This window comes from Poecilia formosa, unplaced genomic scaffold, assembly GCF_000485575.1.
Source record: "Poecilia formosa unplaced genomic scaffold, Poecilia_formosa-5.1.2 Scaffold279, whole genome shotgun sequence".
NCBI lineage: Eukaryota > Metazoa > Chordata > Actinopteri > Cyprinodontiformes > Poeciliidae > Poecilia > Poecilia formosa.
Window position 1 is genome coordinate 756,100 of NW_006800218.1, and position 22,951 is coordinate 779,050.

A 22,951-nucleotide genomic window follows, 5' to 3' on the forward strand; every position below is an offset into this window, starting at 1 on the left:
ACACGCGAGGCACGTCAGGCATGTTCTCTGAGGCCCCACCATGGAATGTGCGACAAAGAGTGCATGCAGGCTGCAACAATTCTGGGGAAAAAAATGAAATAAATTGACAACTCGTTTCAGGGCGAACCGTTTATCCCATGTAACGCTTCAACAGCAACCAGCTACGGGGCTTAATTCCATCTTTTACGATATAAAGGCATTATGAACATCTGTGAGTCTGATAACTCGTTTCCAGTTATCTCACAGAACCAAGGTTGCTCCTTTATGCTGACTGTTTTTTTTCCTGGCAAGCTGACCCGTCTGTTTAGGAAAAAAAGAAAAAGAAAAAAAAAATCCCCTCCAACCTGCACCAACCTGGAGCGATTCAGCAGAGATAAGTCAACCATTTACACAAACAATCCATCTTCATTTTTTCCCATGACAAGTTATGATCTTTATGGAGATAAGGAAAGTTCCCTAAATACCTCAGATATCTCAATTTATCAAGATGGATTGATAACGTGACCTGATATTTCCACCAACACCCTCCTTTATTTATTTTATGAGCGTGTTGGATGGGATACACATTCCTGCTTTATAACGGCAACACACCTAAATCCTGATATGAGCCGGAAAAAAACCCTGCAAACATACACGGATTAAACATGACCTGGTTGCTTCATTGCGTTTGGCTTGATGACACAGAGTAGTTTACAGCTCCCTCTGCTGCTGGTTTGTGGCACCGCATATAAAGCCCAGAAATAAACATTTTCACCTCATATATCCCACCTTCCATTGAAAAAATAGATATTTTACTTTAGGCAGTCAACCATTTAAATAAAACATTATGCAACAAGTTACGTTAAAGACCTACTTCAAGACATGGGTTTTCAAGCTTCAATTAAATAACAGGATCGAATCTAGTTCATGGATTTTATCTCAGTATTTTATGACATCACGCTTCAGAAACTAACAAAGGAATTAATCCTCCTTTCCTAAAATCTTGTCCTCTTGTCTCTGGATGTTGAACTCTTTGGAAGAAACTGCAGTCAGTCTACATTGGGTGGAAAAAAACCCTCTCCAGCTACACCACAGTGAGAACTGGAGTTCCTTAAGGTTGTGTACATAGTCCACTCCTGTTCACAATAACAAATACAAACAAGAAGGGTTGACCAATAAATTCATTTAATCAATTAATCAAATTTCATTAAATTTTTGGAAAATCATTTTATTAACCCACCAAAGCACTCGTTGGGTTTTCATAGTGCCCATCTTGAGTTCCTGTCCCTTCAGAATCAGCAGCCAGGCAGGCTAACGAACGGAAAACATCAAGTGACCTCAGAAGCAGAAACCACCTAAAATTGCATCTTTTTATGTTTTATCCAGGTTGAAAACCTACGAGTAAAATGAGTAGATCTGAATTTAGTTAGCTCTATGCTAATTACTTTACATTAAATCACTTCTTGGTTTAATTTGAAGTAGCCTTTATAGAGTATGACATCAACATTAGAACTCAGCTTGTTCAATAATCCTTTACTTTGAAGCAAAGTCTAATGTTTTTGCTAATTAGCCCACATGCTAATTGGCGTGTGGTGCTAAAGTTCCACATGCAGAACTTTAGCACCTCTGAACCGAAGGAATGCCTGCATTGCCAGCCTTAGTGCTGTGTGTGTGTGTGTGTGTGTGTGTGTGTGTGTGTGTGTCATGGGGGGTGTTCACAGAACAAGCATGACCACATATCAAAGTAAAAAGTCAGAGCTCCGGCAAGCAGCCAACCACCACTTCTCTGTTCCCTGTAATAACAAAAATGCAAAACACTTTTTTTTTCTTTTCTTTTTTTCTTCTTTTTTCCCTCAGTTTATTTCCATTCTTTCAATGTGTCTCTGATTTAAAACAAAGCTATAAAAATGCATCTGGTTATGGCTCCGCTGGCCTCTGAGCCGTCCACATGGTCGACATTAACATTCCGCCAGGTTTCTAATGATGAGGGCGGCGTGGGCTGCGGGGGGGGGGTTAGGCTTCATGACAGCGCTGGCATGGCGCACACATTCCTGTGCTGGACGAGCTGCAGAGTGGGTGGAAACTGGGGACAGTAACTGTCCTCAAAACACAGGATAAACTTGGTAAAAAGGTCGACTTTTCCCAAAGATAACACCGAACACGTTCTCATGAAATCTGATTAAAGTACCGGAGAAATCTTGATCGTTTCACACGTGTAGAGCGGGATTTTGATTTATGAAAATCTGAACTGAAGATCCTGACCAGAGGGATTTCTACAAAGACGGCAAATCGGGAGAGTTCAAAGTCTCCGAAATGAGAAGCTAGTAAATCCCATCATCTTAGCAACATCACACATCAATACATCAACACTAATATTAGCATTTGTCATGAATATTTGCGATACAATAATTGATATAACAAGTGCAATGTTTTCATAGTAATATTACTGGTTGATGAGATGCCATTCGATGCCCATATTTACTCATCTCAGCATGCTCAGTGCTTAAAGTGGCTCCAAATGCCAGCAGAGTGGCCTACTTTCTGATTCGTTCAGGTAACGATTATTCAACAACTAGAAGTCTCTCATAGAGCTGTGAGAGTTCATCCCAAGGTGGTCAGCTGATCCTTAAATACAAATTCCCAGAAACGACACAAGACGAGATGACGTCATGGCAACGCATCCTGCCAAGACCACGCCGTTCATCGCAAACAGATACGCTTGTGATTTTCAACACGTCAAAATGCGTAGTAAAGGAGGAAACGGTGCATTCGACACTCGTGAAACCATGAGCAGGTGTTCATTAACGAGTCAGCAGAGTCACACACCTGTTTGGTACCGTTTATCAGATATGTTAAGGCAGAAGGGTGGGGTCACGGCGCAGAAGGCCGGGGTCACGGCTCAGAGCCGGAGCGCGCTCCAGAGCCGCTCCCCAGGAACCTGGACACCGTCCTGAAGTTGTTCTCCTTCATGCCGCGGATGTGGCTGTCCAGTTTCAGTCGCAGCTCATTGGACCACAGGCTCTCCTCCTCCAGGAAACGAGACACTGCGCTGCGTGCAGGGGACAGCGCCTCCTGGTGGACAGGAGCACAAACTTTAGAGCATTTCAAGGTGAGTTTTCAAACTTTCGGAATCACTTTCCAGATGAAAACAACACAAATGAGCCAAAGAAAGCAAGCTTCAATACATTATTACATGAGATGACTTATTACAGTTAATAGTGTCTTGTGATAGTAGTCGACATTTTACAGAAGGGTCAAGCTAAAATATAACAACTTTTTTGTCTCATACAATGGTTCTGTTTTGTTTATTTTGTTTTTTTTCCCCCATACGTTCATTAACATAACATTACACACACAAAAAATGAAATAGAATAAAGAATAGGAGGTGTGGTGTACAGATATCATCCAGTTTTACTGGAATAACAAATTCCAGTAAAACTAGTACAGAGTCACAAATCTGGACATTTCACCTCAATAAATGTTTTTATAATCCATATTTGATCTGCTGCCAGTCATAGAGGGATAGAACACTTTTGCTTTAACTACCGTACTTCTTTGTGTTTTTTGGGTCGCAAACTTAAAATACCAAAAAAGCGTCTAGACTCTGAGTCCACTGGGTACAGAAGTCCAAATCATGGAAGAAGACTCACCTCTTGGCCTCTGGACCTGGAGGTCAGACAGTTTTCAGGGCCGGAGTTTTGGCCCTCAGCAGCAAGTCTGTGTGGAGTGACGGCTGTGGCTGAGTTTCCTCTGCTCAGTCCAGGGCTGCTGGTGGAAGAGGAGGCAGATGAAGAGGAGTGCAGCTGGCGGTCTTTGCGCTCTCGGCCAGGCGGCTCGTTGGAAGACTTTGGAAAGACCTGAAGCTCTTTAAAGAGCCTCTGGATCTTCCTGTCGCAGCTAGCGGACTGAGTCCTGCAACGACAGCCGTTCAGAGCGTTTCACCGTGGAAATGTTTCTGCTCCCCATGCGGACGCACCACCTACCGTTCTGGACCAGGCTGCACCTGTCCGGTCGTCATGGTGTGGCTGAGCGCGACGTGTCGGTTCCTCTCCGGACCCGTTTCACCCTGAGCGTCCAGCTGCACGTGGTGCTTAGCGAGCGCCTGCCTCAGCTGCTGGTTCTCCTCTTCCAGGCTGCTTATGGAGGTCAAGTAGCGCTGCTGCAGCATCGCAGCAGAGGATTCATCCCCCTGGGGAGAGACGGGTGATCGACGGATGAGCAACACAACCAAGAAAGCGCAGAACTTACTTTAAGGGGAAGGATCCACAGGCTTTCTGCAGGTTTCACCCACTTAAATTTGAGGCTTTTTAAGACCATTAATGAAATTTAATCCCTGTATCACGACAGAAATCTACAAAAGAAAATCACATATTATATATAATAATATCTTTTTTGCACAGAATGCACCTGGCCTTATATGGGTGGCAACTGAAGACAAATTTACACTTACCAATGAAACTTTGATAGTGCAAGTATAAATAGATAGCTAGCTAGTAAGGATATGATAGCTATAGGGGTATGATGGCTAGCTAGCAAGGGTATAATAGCTAAGAGAGTAGCTAGTTAGCAATGGTATGATAGCTAGATAGATGGCTAGAAATTTGTCTTGGACATCATGTGCTAAACAAAGGTGCTACCACAATTAAGTACGTTACAAACAATAAAAACACAATATTAGCAGGTAATTAGCGCTAGCCTCAACGACTTCAAGCCATAAGACGGAATGAAGATGTCTGTGTGTGACTGAAACATTTGCCTGAAAATAAACTACATGGAATATACAAGAGTCCTGCCACAACAAGATTTAAGACCGTACTTAAACGTATTTAAGACCAATCAAGATTTTTAAAAGAAATGTAAAAACACTTTCAGATCTAAATTTTAGATGGACAAATTTAAGACTTTTTAAGGATGCGTGGTCACCCTGTCTTAGCTGCTGTTGGGTGATGAATACTGAGAGACAAACCTTAGGAGAGCGGGACTGCAGCGTCTGCAGCAGACCTTTCAGATGCTCGTTCTCAGCCTGCAGAGTCTCCAGCTGCGCCTGAGTCATCTGAGTAACGTGAGAGGAAAGAATCCAGGTGGTTTCACTAAACCCAGCAGAAAGGTTAAACATTTGGTCTTGAAAAACGTGAGTCTCTCACATTTTGTCCTCTTTAACAGCTACAAACCGAGACGAAAAATCTGTAAAGTGTGGCATACATTTGCATTCAGCCCCATATACTCATATACTGTCATCTGACAGTAGGATGAAAATGACAATAAAGCAAACCTACCAAGACATGTTCACTCATCTAAAGCAACAGCCTGGATAAGGTGAGCATTAATCTAAGAGGGATCCAAAAGAGAAGAGCAAGTAGAAAAATATCTTCTGGTCGGATGAAGCCAAAATTTTGTGGTCTAGCAGAAAAACCTTCATCATCCTGAACTTTCCAAATGTGACACCTGGTGGTGGCAGCATCATGTTGAGGGGATGATTTTCTTAAACAGGTATGAAGAAGCTGGTCAGAGTGGGGAGATGGTTTAGTTAAAGTTAGAGGCTGCAAAAGACTTGAGATTGGCGTGGAGGTACACCGTCCAGCAGGACAGTGAGCATAAACACCCTGACCAGATCCAGACTGAACAACACTAATGTATTTCAACGGTCCAGTCAAAGTTTCAGCCTAACTCCTTTTGATAATCAGGGGCATCACTTAAAAGCAGTCGCTCTCGAGAATTGTTTTTAAGAGACAAATGAGGAAATATCTCCCATCTACGCATGTGGAAAGCTAAGGCTGAATACAAAAACACGCCACACTTTTCAGATATTTGTAACAAAAAAAAAAGTTCCTCCAGGTTTTTTTTTTTCGTCTCATGGACATTTCCAAAACACACAGTCCCAAACTGACCTTGAGCTGCGTGGCTGCCTCCGCCGCCCGCTGCACCTCGTTGCGAAGCTGCTGCTGGATGCTGGCTGAGGAGCCGCTGAGCGCCGTGATGGACACGTCACGCTGGTGCAGCTCGCCGGTCAGCTTCGACACCTCCCTCCTCATGCCCTCCACCTCGGCGCTGTGGGTCTGCCGCGCCGTCTCCAGCTCCTCCCGGAGCTGCGGGGGCGACTCCGGACATGTGAGGGGCGACCCAACACGGAGGTGGTGGTGGGAAAAAAAAAAAAAGCAAAGCAGAAAGAACAAACGAATGCCCACCTTTTTGCTTTCAGCGAGCGAGTTGTCAAAGTCTGCTGCTATGCTTCTCAGCTCTTTCTCCATCTTCGTTTGATCCTTTTGCTGTCGGCTCATGCTCTCCAATCTGCGTTCAGACGAGAGGAAACACACGAAGGTTCAGCTCAAAACACAAATCAAAGATATTAAGAAAAAAAGAACATTATAGTGCAGGAAGAGGTAAAAGCCTGATGGGTTTATATAAATAGTGGAGGGAAAAAAAACTATAATATGTATACAATACGACCCTTCATCAGTTGATCAATTTATGACATACAGTCATCTCCAAAGTATTTGTGGGAATTTAAATAGTGTATATTTACAACCATCGGGAAATTAACTCGTTATCTCGACAGAAACCATCGTGAAAAAGCAACGGAGGAAAATCTCCTCTACCAGCGTTGGTAGAAAAGCGACAATCAGAGAAAACCGACCTCTACCGCTCTGATGCCGAGGAAGATGAAACGAGTTAAGTAAGAATGAAACGGCATATTTGATTCAAAGTAATGCGTCACAAATCTTACAAAGCAAAAAGGAGAAAATTTGAAAAATGTTAACATTGTTTATAAACAGTCTGATCTGTAGATGACGACAATCTGATTGAGCAAAGTGTTTTTGAAACACAAAGTTTTATGCAAAGTTGTGGGAGAAACAATAAGTATATCAGACTGTAATAAAGTGTTTATCCACTTTCAGCTGTAATCAACAACAACTCCAAATGTTGCTGATGATTATTTGTCATGCTTATCATGATGCCTTCGATAAGAGCTTTCTCGGTTTCCTTCAACCTGACGCCAGCAGTCACCCACCTCTGTTTCAGACACGTCACCTCCGCCCTGAGGCTGGCCTCGCCGGCCTGAGCGCCCTGCAGCTTGTCGGCCATCTTCTCCAGGTCCTTCCTCATGACCTCCACGCCGGTGCATCCCTGAGCCGCCAGGCAGTCCTCCAGAGAGCTGCAGAACGACAACAACACCAAGCAGCCCGTCACCCTTGCTTCAGATTCCCGCCTGACACAGTGAGGTTACAGCGCCCCCTTGTGCAGAAGGCGCATCGTTGCATTCAGAAAGAGCTTTTAAAACGTCCGCCCACCAGATGACTTGGTCTTTAGCGTGGAGCAACTGTCTGAGTCTGACGGCTTCATTTCGAAGTCTTTGCTGATCCAGGTCAGCTCCCCTCGAGGCGTCCAGTTCGCCTGACCGCAGCTGCAGGTCAGAGAGGTCACGTCGGTTAACACAGGACTTCAATGAGTTCAACTGATTTAACTTTAACAGCAATAAACGAAACACTGACCAACATATTTGATGTTCGTGGATGATGCCACTTGACAAAATGCTATGAAATGATGTTTTTATGATATAAAGCACTCAGAGCTGCCTTGTTGCTGAAATGTGCTACTTAAATAAACTTGACTGGTTGATATAAAATCCCAATAAAACATGATTTGATGCAGGTTTGGGTTTGTGATGTGACAGTCTGACTACTGTTGGTATCCACTGTATGTAATATGTGGACTAGTATTTAATATACTTACTAGTTGTCCAAATTATGATTACTGTTGCTTTTAGAGCTCAGAGTGTTTTATATAAGCAGAGTTAGGTTATAACTAGTTACATTTATGCAATTACATTTAGTTCAGAAACTTTTTTTTAAATTCTAAATGTACTTTTAGGATTATTTTTACTATGCTGCCCTTTTTACTTTTACTTGAATAATTTCATCATGAAGTATTTTTAGTCTTTCTTGATTCATAAGTTTATAATGAAAGAAACTGAATTGGAATTTTTTTTATTACTTATATGAATTATAAGTAATAAAAAATTATATGAATTTTGGTCCTTAAAATAATAAAATTTTCCACTTCACTTTATATTTTGGTCTGTCTGATGACGTCATTTGTAAATATTAAACGATGGATAATTTGATCAGTTACTCAGTAACTGAGTAAACTTTTCACCAATTGCTTGAATAATTTATTGAATGGCTACTTTTTACTTTTACTTGAGTAAAATTATTTTAAAGTAGTGCTACTCTTACATGAGTATAATCTTTAACTCTCTGCCCATCTCTGTATAAAGCGGCTGAATGAGCCCCTCCCCCTCCTCTCCCTCCTCCCCCATGCTGACCTGCTCTGGCTGTCCCAGCAGGGCCTCACAGGGCCGCAGTCGCTCCAGCTCCAGCTCCTGGGACAGCAGGCTGCTGCGGGCCTTCTCCAGCAGAGCACTGAGATGCTGCACCTCGGAGCAGCACTCCATGTGCTCCTGATCCACCCGCCATGGTGCACTCTGGGAACAAAAACGCGGCACAGTGACAAACGACCGCTTCCAGGTTTACGTCTCTCTCTCTCTCTCTCTGGTTCGGCTACCTTAATGTGTGAGATCTCCTCAGTCAGGCTCTTATTCTGAGCCTCCAGGGTGGTGAGCTGCTTCTGGTACTGCGCCCGCTGCTGCTCCCACTCTGCAGAGAGCCGCTGGTACTCCTGTAGCAACCAGCAGGGTTAACTACACTGCTATCGGTGCTACTGCTGGGTCAGGAATGGAGATGCAGGAATGTTACCTTCAGCTGGTCCGACTCTTTTGCTGCTCCACTTGTCTGCTTGAGCTGTTTGCGCTGGAGTTTTTGGTAACTTCCCTTTAAATGGTCCATCTGAAAGAAAGCCCGTACAACAGCGTGTTAGGGTCATTGGTAGTAGGAAAAAAAAGAAGTACATTTTCACCAAACAATTTCAGAAATTTTCAAAAAAGAACTTGGAAATTTATGAGTTTCAGAAGTTGAAAATTAGCTAGAAAAGACTCAGAAGTTATCATATTAATCTCAGAAATTTTCTAAGAAAACATTTTCTTGTCACGGCAACATTTTGTTTTACTTTTAAAAAGTCAAAAATTTGCAGAACAAATAATAATACTCAGAAATTTTGAGATTAATCTCAGAACTTTTCAAAGAAACAAATGTTCTTGTCATGACAGCAAAACATTTTAGACTTTAAAAAGTCCCCAAAAAATAGCTACAAAAAAAAAAACCCTCAGAAATTTTGAGATTAATCTCAGAAATTTTCTAGATAAAAAGTGCATATGTCTGAGTCTTAAAGGTTAAAAAAGTTCCAACTCAGAAACTTTTGAGAGAAAAATAACCAGATTTCAAAATTTGTGAGTTTTCCAGCAGAAAGTTGCTCCTCTTTATTTTTCTATCTTCAGTGGCTCTAATACGGCGTTGTAAGCACGTCTACAACCATTCATTGGAACTTTTAATGCATCTGAGGAGAAAGAAAAAAACAGATAAACACTTGGACTGTTTGCTTCAAGATGTCTCACCTCTTCTCGGAGTTTCTGCAGCTGTTGCTCGTACTTTGAGACCACTTCTTGGCGACTTTTCAGGATTTCTTCCAGCTGTTTTTTAAGTACTCCAATCTGCAAACAAAACCCCTTATGCAATAATTTGGATTCTTTAAGAAAAACAAATGCCCTCAGCAGGGATTTCTAGGCCTGTTCACTTCACCTCCAGGTCCCTCCGCTCAATGATGTTTTTGGAGGTTAGAAGGCCCTCCTCTCCGTTCTTCACCCTGACCTCCAGGGCATGCTTTTCAGCCATCCACTCCCTCCTCTGGTGGCTGATCATGATGTCGATCTGTCTCATCAGCTCCTGGAGCTCTGGCTCGCATGACGACAGGACAGAACTACAGCACACATACCAGATGAAAGCACGTCTGTTAGAGCCAGTAAAACACAACATTCACGTTCTAATTCAGTTTGATGTTACCTAAAGTTAGTATTCCGCGCTGATTCAAGAGAAGCTTCCATCTGGATCAGTTTTTTGTGCTTCTTGTTGGTAAAGTCTTCCCTGGAGGTGTTAACCTAAAGGCTCCTCATGTCTTCCACCGGCTGACAACAAAACAGCTTATGGAATCCTGAACGTTACACCGCCTCACTGCCTCCCAACTGAACTGGGCAACAACGACGCTTCCACACAGCTGCTAAAGAAACGGAAAGGACTGATCTGAGGCTAAGCGCTGCGGGTAAAACACTGAGCTTCTTACAGTGATGTACTAGCGGCAGAAGCTAATTTACAGCTAAGTTTAATCCGCCCAAGGATATTTGTTTACATCCGTTACAGCACTTATGCCGCCTTTCACTCCTTTGAGTACAATGAACTTCCTGCGCTAACCCCGCCCCCACACTGTGACCTCAGCACGTTGTACGTCAACCTAACCGAAGCCACGGTTTTCTAGTTTCAGATGGCGCTCGTGGCTCGTCTAAATAGGAAGGTACTGTAAATTTAATGATAAGGTAAGAGGTATGTAAGGTATTACATAACTACAAATACATTTAAACAAATAACATACAACATCACTGTATTGATAGGTATATTTCACATTTTACCGGATAGTTGAACACGTGGCTCGTTGGTCTAGGGGTATGATTCTCGCTTCGGGTGCGAGAGGTCCCGGGTTCAAATCCCGGACGAGCCCTTATTTTATAACTAGTTTTATAGCTGCTTTTCCGTTTCGTTTATCTCTGCCCCATTTTCCTGTAGATGTAATAACAATATGCACCATTGTTCCTTTGTTGTTAGGTGTTCTAATGACATACGGGTATACACAGAGGCAAAACACTGAAATCTTGCAAAACATAGATCTTTCGAAAGATTTGAAAATTCATACCCTCTCTTGTTTTATTCTGATCCAATGAGTTATGGGGCTGCTTCGCCGGCCTTTTCGACTTTTCGCCTTTGCGTGCCTTTTGGCTCGTTTTTTTTCATTCGATTCTGAGAACGAAACAGATACAGGCATCTGCTCCTGCTTGCAGCAGTTATGTACGGCAGGTTTATTTTTGCTACTCAGAAATTGCTGTAGGGAGTTATGGCTTGTTTATGGGTACTCACAAAGCATTTCTACACGACTAAAAACTGATATATTATAATTTTAAAATAAAACAACAAAACTAGCATGCCTTTCCATTAGACTATGAGTATATAATTGAAAATGTTGTCAAAAATCATCCGTTGTTTCGAAAACGTTACCCGGTAACCCCACTTGGCGGGTGACCAACCGAAACATGTTTGACAGGAAAACGTCCAAGACGGCACCATTTCATTTCTGTTGGTCTTTTCGGTGAAGAAATTTTAAAGAATGAACCATGGCATTTTGATTTAACTCGCTAATCAGGTAAAAACTAGCACAAGTACAAAATAGTAACCGGACTTCCTTTTTCGTGTGGCTCGTTGGTCTAGGGGTATGATTCTCGCTTTGGGTGCGAGAGGTCCCGGGTTCAAATCCCGGACGAGCCCAATTCTTTTCTAGTTTTATTTTCAAATAATTCATTACTATACATTTACATATATATAAATTATATATATATATATATATATATATATATAACTCATATAGATATATAACTCATATAGATATATATTACTATAATGAATAATTTTATTTAATTTTTATTTTTTAAAGAGCGCTCGGTTACCACGGGCTCTCTATTAGCGTTGTTCCTCCCTTTCTAACCACACCCCTCCTACAGCCTCCATCCTCCCTTCCTTAACCCTCCACCTGCTTTCGGTCAAACGGCGAACAAAGAGCGCCTCCACCTCTCTGCTCCCCCAGCTGTTGTTGGGAGGGCTTACGACCGGGTAGAAATAAAGAGAGAGACGTTCCTGTTCCGCCCCCACAAACGCTGCAGAGAGTCCTGACAGGCGGCAGCCGAGCCGGACTCTCACTCTGTTCACAGCAGCGACACTGAAAGAGACGAGACAGATCGGAGTCAGCTGAGCTGTAAGTACGGCGTTATTACTGTAAGCTTTATTCTGTGACCAGGATAAAGATCATATGATGCTATCTTGCTTATTAGATCCGTTTCTGTTTCCATAGAGCTCTTTTAAATGCATGTTTTATAATAATGTGTTAACAAAGCAATCTAAACTTTTTATTGATGTTTGACTTATCTGTAGAAATTTGAATGTTATATTTTTCTATTATCTGCTGAACTTGAATAGAAAATTAGACTTTTTTAAAAGGCTTGTAATCTCTGCAGCTTCACTCTAGTAACATATTCATACATAATTTGATTCTCTAGGGAGAGTCAGCGTGGGAATTTGAATTAACTGCTCTGACACATCATTGGAAGCCTTTCAGATCACCTTCAGGGATTTATTATTATTAATATTATTCACCGCAGCAACAGAAGGAGAAAAACTCCCAGTGTGTGCCTGACCATGGTCCTGTGTGAGGATGGCGAGTGCAGCGTCTGCCTCCTGCCGTACTCCCGCATGGACCGGATACCCCGGGTGCTCCACTGCAGGCACACCTTCTGCGAGCCGTGCCTGGAGACAATATCCCGGCTGAGGAGCGGGCACCTGGCCGTGTCCTGCCCGCTGTGCCGTCGGGTCACCTGCATAGGGCAAGAGCGCAGCCTGCAGGAGGCCCTGTGGGTCGACCTGGAGCTGTGGGAGCGGATACAAGAGGCCGCAGTGGTGGAAGAACAGGAGGAGGTGGAGGAGGAAGAGGATGGACAGAAACGAAGAGCGGCGGTGCAGAGGGTGGAGGCTAAACAGCAGCCCGCATTACAGGCCGAGTGGTGAGTTCATGAAAAGAAACACCAGTGTTTAACTGGAAAACGAGTCTATTTTTACTCTCCCGGAAATTTGATTTTCCAAAGCCATTTTTTGTCGCCACACAGAGATGGTATAAACATAAATATGGGGGCTTGTTTCTGGGAACAAAACACACTTCAGGTATTTATCCAACTGAAGGGTTGGAACGATTAATCCGATTAATCGCAAGGAATCGATTATTGAACTAATCATCAACTAATTTAGTAGTGATCAATCGTTAGCTGGAGCATACAGACTCAGAAAGAACAACTCAGAGTAATTAAGTTAAAACTGCACAAAAAATATACATTTTGAATCTGTGATTTAAAAAAATTAACTTTGTAAATATATATGTAACTCCTCAAATGACATAATTTTAGATTTACCTGGTTCAAATTAGGTAAAAAAAAAAAAAGACAAAAAAAAGAAAAAATCTATGTTAAGTTGAGTAGAAGGGTTAAAGTTTTCACATGTTGATGTTCGAAGAATGTTTCACAAGCATTCGCTAACGAAATGCCACATTGTTACATTTTAGGCAATAACATGTTTGTTATTTTAAAATGAACTGAATTATTTATTTATTTGCATCTTTTAATGTATTTCTACTATTGTTAAAAAAAAGGTTGAAGTGGTTTTATGAAAAATCTGCAGAATGGGCCAATTTTTTAAATCCGATTAATCGTCAGAATAATCAATTAGTGAATCAATGGCTAGTTGCAGCCCTGTGGGAGCATCTGAGCGCCTTCAGGAATAAACTTAGGAATTCCTTACATACCGAGGCGCTAGCACGTGGGTGCTAAGCTGCAGACGTCCCATTAGCGCCTGAGCTCTGCAGCGCCGCACTCTGCCACAGGAAGCTCATCTCCCGCTCCGTCTTCCCTCTTCTCAGCGTTTCCTGGAGGCCGGCCCTGGCGCGCTGCAGGCTGCCCTCTCTGTTACGGAGGTTCAGCTGGACCAAGCCGCACCGGGAGACCGTCATCCCCGGCAGCAACAACATGTGAGTTTTCAGTTCCAGGACGCTCATTAGAGCAGACTCTGAGGGGAAAGAAAGTGACTCAAGAGGTTTGTTTTTGTTTCATTTAGAGAAATGAAATCCTGGCGCCGACTCTCAACAGACGACGTCTTCTAAGAAATGCAGCCGGCGGATCCATTTGTCTTCCTGTTGGGAGACGGTTTTGTCCTCAGCTGAAGGTCTTCCCATTATTTCATCCAGGCTTAAATCTCCCAGCTGGTGTAGTGGGATTTAGTTCAGCTGTCCCAGTCAGGCTAACGCCCCCCAAACCCCTCACAGCAGATGGTCTGCTCCTCATCACTCAGTGTAACTTATTCTTTTCTTTATTTATGACAGTTTGTTGACAGAGTTTGTAATTAAACTATTTTTAAAATATTTCTCTTCCACATTTTTTTTTCTTTCTTTCTTTGTGATTTTAAGGAATCATGAACTCCAGCTTGAAAACTCTTCCCTCCATCTTTCAAGAAGTATTTAAGTCAGAGCATGAATATGATAATGTGACTAGAACTTTATGCACAGCAACAACAACAAAAAGAAAGCTTTGCATAAAACACCCAGTCAGCCATGAAAGTGGATTACAATCTTCATTCATCGAGCATCTGCCAAATTTTCCACGTTAAATGATATCAGAGAACTGGATCGTCACTTTGAAGGGAACGCCCTTCGTTCCCCTGCCTGCCTGTGTCTGTGCAACAGGGTTCTGTTGTTATGAAGTGTGCCGTCACACACACACACACGTCTCACTCCGGAGCCGTTGTTTCAGCACAAATTTGTTTCGCCTCAGTCATATTAAGGTCAGTGCAGTGAGAATCCGTTAGTCGTCCCGCTGGTTTAGCAAACAGCAGGCTGCCTCAGCTGCAGATCTCTTAAAGAGACAGTCCCACTTTAACACCCGTTATTAATCTGACTGAGCCTTTCAATTCCCTTTTTCCATGTTTTCATGTTAAAGCCGAAAGCCTCAGTGTGATTTATTTGGGATTAAATGTGAGAGATCTAAACTACAGGTGTCAAACTCGAGGCCTGCGGGCCAAAACCGGCCCACCATGGCTGTTAATGAGGCCCTCTACAACTTAGAGGGCCTCATAAATTGAAGTTTTAAGATAACAGCTACATGCTTGAATATTGTTTTATCAGTTAACTTTAACCAGTTTTCAACTATCTAGGACCAAATTACATTATTGTGAAAATATATTACACATGGACACAATTTGATCATTTTCTGACACACAGGTGTGTAATATTTTAACTATTTGCTAACGGGTAATTTTGTCTCAATTTTCTTTGGGGCTATTCATGGTCAATGAACATGAGTTTGGCCCCCATTCTATTATCCTGTTTGTATGTTTAGTGTTTGCACCTTTCTCTACCACACTTTTTTCCTTCCACTGAACTTTCTACGAACATGTTTGGATACAGTACTCTGAACAACCAGCTTCTTTAGCATTTGGTGCTCGTTCTACCGACCCACAGAGAACATGTTTGGAATCAAATGGGCTCATTAGGTTTTGACAACGTTTAACTTTTTCACAATATTCTAATTCTCTGATTCACCCAATTTTGGGTTTTCATTCTCTGTAAGCTACAATAATCAAAACTACAAGAGAAAAGGCTTAAAATATTTTACTCCATGCGCTATCAATCTATCCATATAATGCAGGTATTGCATGACAGAAAATATTTTTCATCATATACTAATTTTCTTTAGACTAATGTTCTCCAACAACTCCACAGAGCAGCTTTGTGTGGTTTAAATACTTTTACAAAGCCTCATATATTCCTGCAAAATGACTGTTATCATCGCACTAACATCATTTTATTGATTATTTCTATTAAAAAGCTGAATGTATAACCTTAACCGGGACGAGCATCGTTGGAGATTATCTCCCAGGCGGCGAACCTGCAGGGACAAGCAAGAGTTTCAGTTTCACAACACATTTCCTGACTCATCATGTGTTACTTGTTGTGTTTATATTTAGGATTAAAGTTGAACTGAGAAGGAAGGAACTCCCAGTGATGTTACAAACACATTCTGTTACAAATATTCTGCCATTTAGCATCAGACATATTCAAAGTATGTCTAATTTGATTATTGGTATCCGTAAAATAAAACTGCCCATAGTAAGCAAACTCCAGATATACATAAATAAAAGTAAATGAAAGCTTAATGATCTGCACACACAGCAGTGGCTGCCTAACATATTCAGGCAGTGGTGAGGCCAAACAACCACTTAACAACAGGAATTCCAGCAATGTAATCTTTGAAGCAACATTGAGTAAACACTTACCAGGGTTTGCTAAGTATATTAGGTAATATACATTCCTGTGTAGGGATGCTTAATCCACACAAACAGTTACAATGTCTGTGACTGTACAGTACAGGTGAGCAGCACCTGATGGCAAACAAACAGAGCTTCTCACTGCAAGGCAACAGAGCTAACACGTTAGTCACCTTTTAACCCAGGTTCTAAAAAAAGAACTGGAAAATAAAGAAACACAATTAAGACAATAACAATAGTCACATCAAACTAGCTCATTTCTTTATTAGTTCTAGAGGAGGAAAGTTATTTCAGATCAATGTTTTCTAGTTAATTAGTTTATTAAGAAGAAACATTTCTATCTTCTCTATTGTGTTAAAAAGAAGTCGCTTACAAAATTAATTTGTCATGTTATAATCAATACAGTTCCTGAAAATTTCAAATAATCTTCACTGCAGCAACTCCAAAGATTCTTCTAAAAACAGTAAGAGGACTTTCAGTCACTCCTAATTTCTTTACACTTTCTTCAAATGAGAAAGGGTAAAGTAACACTACTTTACTAATGGTAAAGTAGTGTTTACCATTAGTTCATCCTGGTACCATAAAAAAACAATAATATGGACAAACAACTTCAGCCGCAGGTGAATGGCATCTTTAGCAGAGATCAGACAATATTCAGAAATCAAATTAAATTCAAGGTCAAATAACTCTTGCAGGAGATAACTGTCATACATGAATGAAATGCTAGTTTAGTTGATCTTGTCAGTGTAGTCTTGTTCAACTTTTTTATTAGTAAGAATGTGTTCATAAAGCAACCATATTCCGTCACAGCTCTGCGACAAGATTGTTCTGGGTTGGAAACTGAAAGGTTTTGGAATAGGCAGCAGCTGTTTGGGAATCATCTTTTTGTTGGCTCTGATGTTAAATTTCCTGTCTGTCGTCCTTGGTAATTTTTCACAGCTTTAACTAAAGAAATACTAATGAACTGTCTTAATGACAGGCGGCTGATAATATGCCTGTTTAAAAATGAGGATGTTGATATTAAAAACAAAACACATTTATGTTACACTTTCTTCCAAATATCCCCTTTAGAAGTTACACCCCACATCTGTCTCATTTTTTTATCAGGTGGATTAACTATAGATTTTTTTGGTGACCAACTTCTTCCAATTGAATAATTACTATTGTAATTCTGAAAAAAAATATTTGTATAATATTGTATAATCTCCTGAGGATTCTCCGCACATTTTACTGTCCTTGTTAATTTGTGTCCTCACTAGTATTTAAAATTTTTACTTCTGAGGAATTAACCTTATGACTCAAAAGAGCATGTCATCAGACAGAAAATAAAGAGCTACCTGCTAGCTTGCCAATTAGCCGTGTATTAAAGTTTTCAAACTGCTCTTTCCTGTATCTGCATTTCTAGAAAAACAAAACAAAACAAAAAACACTTCTAACATGTTAAGTAAATTTTGGTTTCTTACTGTGTTGGACATGACAATCAGTACAGCACTGAATTATATTTTAGTAAATAAAACAAAGATACTTACATGTGTGCTGCTATAAGTTAGCAAGGATAGGCTAGCAGTGAAACTGTAAGACCCAGTTGGACTATTTAGAAAGATATCTTCTAACAAAGAATCAAATGGTAATGCATTTCAAATTAAGCTATTCGTGTTTTCTGTTAAGCAACTACCAAATTGGGATTTTATCCAATTTTAGTCAGAAAACAACATTAATGAAGGAAATACAAAAAACTTAATATTTTTTTATGAAAAAGTTAGACTCTTATGTCACAATTGATACTTTAACATCAGTGTTATTGTATGTAATTTTCCACTTTTATGTTTTGACTGCTATGGTTTACTCTGGTGTTGGCTAATAGGAAAGCCGAATATCTGGTTATATTAGTCTCACTGAAACTGGGTATTTTTACTGAGTCAGGACAGAAACTACGGTTCCTCTGCATGTACACACTTGCAGGTTGTTGGTTAATAAGAGTGGATATTCCTCTAAGTAATGACGGTAATATTTTGTATAAGGTTAGGTTTTTAACTTGAAAAACAAACATGTCCATTTGAAACAATCAAATCAAATGATGAGAAAAGGAAATAGTACAAAAGACACTCATGCAGAAGGTTGGTAATAAGACATCTTTATTAACCATTTGTAGAGACATGCTAGATCTCTGTACAGTGTGAATGAGAACCAGGTCAGCAGTAATCAGGTTTGATGCACTGATCTGTGATAGTACAATCACAAAAATCAGCAGGGAGACCATCCCGGCCCCTGCTCCAACACGCAAAGATCCCATTTACGTCCCTCAGTCCATCTCTGTGGAATGTTGAAATGGGCCGTCAACAAATAAAGGCGGACTCTGCCATATTCAGCGTTTAAATACAATTGAGTATCTCCAAAATTCAATCTGAAAAACAAATACTCTAGTTATTTGTTAAGAGTGCTTTTCTTACAAGGAACCACAAACATTTTGTTGCAAAATGGACCCACTGTTGAGGGAAGTTCAATGGCACTTTATTTTGGTGTGTTTGTATTCTGGTGAAAGTTTCCTGCGATATTTTAACCAGCTGTTTTACCATTTGGCTCATTATGTTGGTTAGAGTTTGTTTTAGAAGTGTGCTCCATATATAGGTGTGTGAAAACAATTCAAAACCAACGCTTCTACTCTAGGACACACTACTCCAAATTGTATGGAAATTAACAATGAACATTTCCTTTTAACGGTTTACATTTTCACTCTATATCTAAAACACATTCTGCAAAAGTGCTGTAAAGACTTCACATCAAAGACACATCAAATCAAAGTAGTGTTCTTAGCACTGGCTGACTTCACCACCAGAACGTTATGATAACTGGCCCCAAAGCCGAAAAAAAAAAGCCAAAAAGGCAAAAATTTCAATCAAGTTAAAACAAAACAAGAAAAAAAAAAAAAAAAACGAAAAAAGACATGAGACAACAGCTTCAACAACCAGAAAAAACTTCGAAGAAAGAAACGACACAACAAGAAGAAAAAAGCGCCCAACAACATAATAACCTGAAAGGTCTACATGTGCAAATTAGTCTTTAGTCGGTGAGGAAACAGAAGAAGAACGTTTTAAGGGTGTAGTTGATCCGTCTGCTCAAAGGGCACACGGCAGAGGGCTGGACTCTTCGCTGCTCGTTTACAGCGATCTGCATACACAGATCATCATTAAACACATAATTCTCCCACAGCAGCTGGACGGACACAGTCCGTGACGTACAGACCGAAGGTGTCCTTAAAGAGAGCCGGAATGTGGCGGGAGTGAAGTGACGTGACAGTGGCCCTCAGTGGAACTGCGTTCTAATGCCGTCCATACAGAAAGCACAAATTCACACACACGGCAAAAAATAGAAAATAAAAATGAAATCAAAAGGTCGTCAGAAGTCAAGTATAGAAACCCAGCTCTTAGAACGCTGTGCAATCAAGTCACTGGTGGAATATTACATTTTTCAAACTCGTGTACACAGGTAGACAGTACCTATGCTTTACAACTAGGCATGCATTACATACTCTGGACTTTACAGCTCGAATTGATCCGTAATGTCTGAAATACAAATGTGAGGATAACAGCAGGGCTACAGGCAGGAAGGCTGTGATTGGCTGTTCTGTAATTAGCTTTGAGATACTGAAGAATAGTCAATGATAAAGCTGAAAACGTTATTTGTTTTGCGATTGCCCACAATCGTCGTGGCACACAATACGGTGTGGTCTGTTCTTCAGGCTCTCAGACATGTTCTCGTTTTCCTAAAGCAGATAAAGAAAAAAGCTTCCAGAGGAATCCACCTTGTTATACAAAAATATGGAAAAAAAAAGAAACCTTTTACTTTTCCACATGGGAGAACTAAATCTATTCTCAGATTCGGGTTTTTTTGGGATGAAGTTTTACCAAGTCATACCACTTTTTTCTTTACTTTTTTGTGTGTGGCATTTTTGTTAAAGTAGACCCAATTTCACATATTGCTAGTTCCAACCGATCAGCGGTCGGATGAGGAAACCGGGATCTCAACGTGCAAAGTCAACAGCGGGGTTAACCAATGGGAAGCAAAGTAACAAAGCGTGTGACGTCGATGATGGAGATCCACGGAGGAACCATGAGCACTAACAGGAGCAGCCGCTTTCAGTGGTCTGGGGCTCCTGGGGTTTGTCCAACTTTATGTCGATCACTGAAAAATATTATTAAGGAAGCCAAGCAAGCAGGTTGACAGGACATTGTATAGATCATTAAAACTCAGATACGTTAAACAGAGAGACTTTTCAAGTATTTATAATTGCCTATCAGTGTTTCTGAAAACCAGAGCCAACAGTGCAGATAAACTGCAGGCCCTGAACGCCTCAGCGGTCCCACAGGTTGATCAACTCCATCTTGCAAAAGGAACATAAATCATCAAAATTATCAGAAGCACTTTAAGAAAATAATTTTGTATGTAATAAATATATATAGAAAGTGTTTTACTTTTTGAATTGAATAAAATAAATTCACTTTTTGGAAGATAGGCAGCTTAAAACAGAACACACAAAGACACTAGCTGCACTGCAAGTTTCCAACCACTAGATGGCGTTTTTTCCTAACATTCCAATAATTCACCAATGAGATTCTGAATGAATCTGAGCAGAGTCACAGCGGGTTTGGTGCCTGTCTGCAGCAATCACTAGCAGAGAGGTGGGTTACATCATGGAGGGTCATCAGTCCGTCACACAGGCAGACTGAAACAACAACCATGTGTGTGCGCACACACGCACAGAAACTGAAGGGGAAATTAGAGAGAGCAATAAAATGAACGATTCTGATTTTGAGCTGTGGGAGGAAGCTGGAGTACCAAGAGAGAACATGCCAACTCTATAAAGAAAGACCCCAGGTTGAGGTTTCAACCCTGGAACTTCTTTCTGCAAAGCAACAATATTACACTGCAAAAAACACAAAGTGTTAAGTATTTGGTTAGCGTTTCTAGAAAGAAGACAAAACTAACTCATAAGTAACTTTGCAGAAAGATACAGGAGCTTGATTTAAGTCAAAATTCCTTAACTGATGAAAACATACTGGTCCACCGGCAGATTATTTCACTTATAACAAGACATTTTCCCCATGGTGAAAGTGAAATCACCTGCCAGTGAAACCAGCATTTTGCAATCAGTATTAAAGAATCCTTGGCTTGTGAAACAAGCTCCGATGTTTCTCTGAAACATTATTTTTAGGTTAGTTTAGTCTTGTTTCCATTCTGTTAAGATATTTGCACAAGAAACTAGACTACAAATACTTGGTAGGATTTTTTTCAATTAAAACAGTCATGTTAAGTGAAAAAAATCTGCCAGTGGAATCAGTACTTTTCCATTAATATTAAGGAATTACTGACTTAAAACAATCTCCTATATCTTGCTGAAAAGTTACTTCCAAGTTGGTTTTGTCTTATTTCATGTTCACCAAGATATTTTCACTAAAAACTAGTAAGATTTTGTGTTTTTGCAGTGTATTAACCATCCCACACTTATAAACAGGGTTCTATTTTTATTCATTCCTCGCAACAGTTTTTTGGACAAAGAGAAAGCGTCCAAGTGATGCAGCCCCGTCCGTCTGCTGTATTATGATGGAGACATTAACTTTGAATGAATTCTGGCTTAAATCACTGTGGAACAATTGCCTAGCTAATGAGCCAAGGCTGCAAAAAATAAATAAAAAACACAGTGCTATTCCAACTTCATCTTAGAGACACAAAAGGCACATCCTGGCTAATCCAGACCTTCTAGTAAACATGAAGGTGCAGCAGTAGCAGCCTCTTCTTTATGGGGAAACAAACACGTTTGGCCTACATGTGTGCAAACTAGATCCAAACAAGTCCCAGCGTGGCTGTCAAGCAGCCCGGTACGAGGTGGAGCCTCGCCGTGCGGTCGCAGCTAGCGTCTCTGGGAGTGGTGTGGCTCGTTCCCGCTGTTTTACAGTGGAGCGCGTGGTGGTATGATGTCATTTGAAGGGCAGCGGTTTAACGCGGCGCGTGCCAGAGCGTTCCCGCGTGGACCGGCTCGCCCCAGCTGGAGGATGGGAGCGCGTGTGTCAGCTGCCAACATCACCAAACCAAATGAGCCTCGTCAGTCATGAATATTTTAGCGGTCGGCATAACTCAGTAATGGCTGTGGCTCCAGCTCAAGACGATTTGAAATTTCTCAAGAGTAGTTTTGTCGGCGCGGTTGTGTCAAGAGAGTGGAAGAGACACTCGAATGAGCCGGAAGCTAGTTTTTACATCATTAAAAACACAAAATAAAACGATACAAATTTGAATTTATACAAAATACACAGTGATGAATATGTTTATTATCCAGTAGCTATACCATCCTAATCTATTAAGGGAAGAGGGGAAGCTGCAACCTTACTGAAAAAATGAACAGGGCAGCTTCAAATTAAATGAAATGTGTACGTTTGTTTTGTTTTTTTGTTGTTGTTGTTTTTTGCTCCTCCTGCTTTAAGGCCGTCATTTGATTTCTTCCCTCTGTTTGCCTGAGTAAAGCTGCAGGTGTTTGCGGCATGCTGGAGTAGTCTGGTTCATAGTGAAATCCCAAATGGGATTTTCTTGTCAAATTAAAGCGCTTTCCCCAGATCAGAACCTGACGAAGAGTAATCAGCGTGACTGAAAGGCAAACTGAATGTAAATCATGCTGCTTTGCAGGGAAACAGCAGGTACACGACATGACTTATTCTCCTTAATCTTGTTCCACAATTCTCATTATTATTATTATTATTGGGATTTTGTTGTTGTGATAAACTAACAAAAAGTAGAGCTTAACTGTTCAGAGGGACGTGAGTTACACATGAGCTTGGCTTGTGGCAAACTGCAAAAGAGATTTCTCACCAACTCCTTTCAACCAGAGATGCTCACAGATAATTTCTTCCAAG

General features: G+C 40.9%; 2 protein-coding genes, 1 long non-coding RNA gene and 2 other non-coding genes across 9 annotated transcripts; 3 read left to right on the forward strand and 2 right to left on the reverse strand.

Annotated features, from left to right (window-relative positions):
• Nucleotides 1-694: 694 nt before the first annotated feature.
• LOC107838561 (uncharacterized) lies at nucleotides 695-18,978 on the reverse strand. The gene is made up of 3 exons (XR_001664646.1): nucleotides 18,537-18,978; nucleotides 17,537-17,540; nucleotides 695-705 (listed from the first exon to the last, which is right to left on the reverse strand). It is a non-coding gene; the product is annotated as an uncharacterized LOC107838561 (long non-coding RNA).
• Nucleotides 1,798-10,411, reverse strand: cep63 (centrosomal protein 63). 2 transcript variants are annotated; one of them, XR_001664645.1, is made up of 15 exons: nucleotides 9,933-10,411; nucleotides 9,672-9,849; nucleotides 9,488-9,583; nucleotides 8,733-8,822; nucleotides 8,542-8,655; nucleotides 8,303-8,461; nucleotides 7,269-7,381; nucleotides 6,989-7,132; nucleotides 6,165-6,267; nucleotides 5,868-6,065; nucleotides 4,946-5,032; nucleotides 3,963-4,168; nucleotides 3,630-3,891; nucleotides 2,168-3,051; nucleotides 1,798-2,075 (listed from the first exon to the last, which is right to left on the reverse strand). XR_001664645.1 is itself a non-coding variant. In XM_007571380.2 (14 exons), exons 1-14 carry the CDS (start codon nucleotides 9,971-9,973, stop codon nucleotides 2,872-2,874), a joined length of 1,971 nt encoding a protein of 656 aa, XP_007571442.1. In that variant the 5' UTR covers nucleotides 9,974-10,411; the 3' UTR covers nucleotides 1,798-2,871. The 2 variants fall into 2 exon arrangements, 1 of the variants encoding a protein (XP_007571442.1); XM_007571380.2 differs by having other exon boundaries at nucleotides 1,798-3,051.
• trnap-cgg (transfer RNA proline (anticodon CGG)) lies at nucleotides 10,570-10,641 on the forward strand. The gene has a single exon. It is a non-coding gene; the product is annotated as a tRNA-Pro (tRNA).
• Nucleotides 11,388-11,459, forward strand: trnap-ugg (transfer RNA proline (anticodon UGG)). The gene has a single exon. It is a non-coding gene; the product is annotated as a tRNA-Pro (tRNA).
• Nucleotides 11,684-14,150, forward strand: LOC103151366 (RING finger protein 186). 4 transcript variants are annotated; one of them, XM_016681387.1, is made up of 4 exons: nucleotides 11,684-11,947; nucleotides 12,245-12,745; nucleotides 13,651-13,758; nucleotides 13,845-14,150. In XM_016681387.1, the coding sequence occupies exons 2-4, from the start codon at nucleotides 12,384-12,386 to the stop codon at nucleotides 13,888-13,890; spliced, it is 516 nt and encodes a 171-aa protein (XP_016536873.1). In that variant the 5' UTR covers nucleotides 11,684-11,947; nucleotides 12,245-12,383; the 3' UTR covers nucleotides 13,891-14,150. The 4 variants fall into 4 exon arrangements, with proteins under 4 accessions (XP_016536873.1, XP_016536874.1, XP_007571443.1 ...); XM_016681388.1 differs by having other exon boundaries at nucleotides 12,347-12,745; XM_007571381.2 differs by having other exon boundaries at nucleotides 11,684-11,943.
• Nucleotides 18,979-22,951: the final 3,973 nt, after the last annotated feature.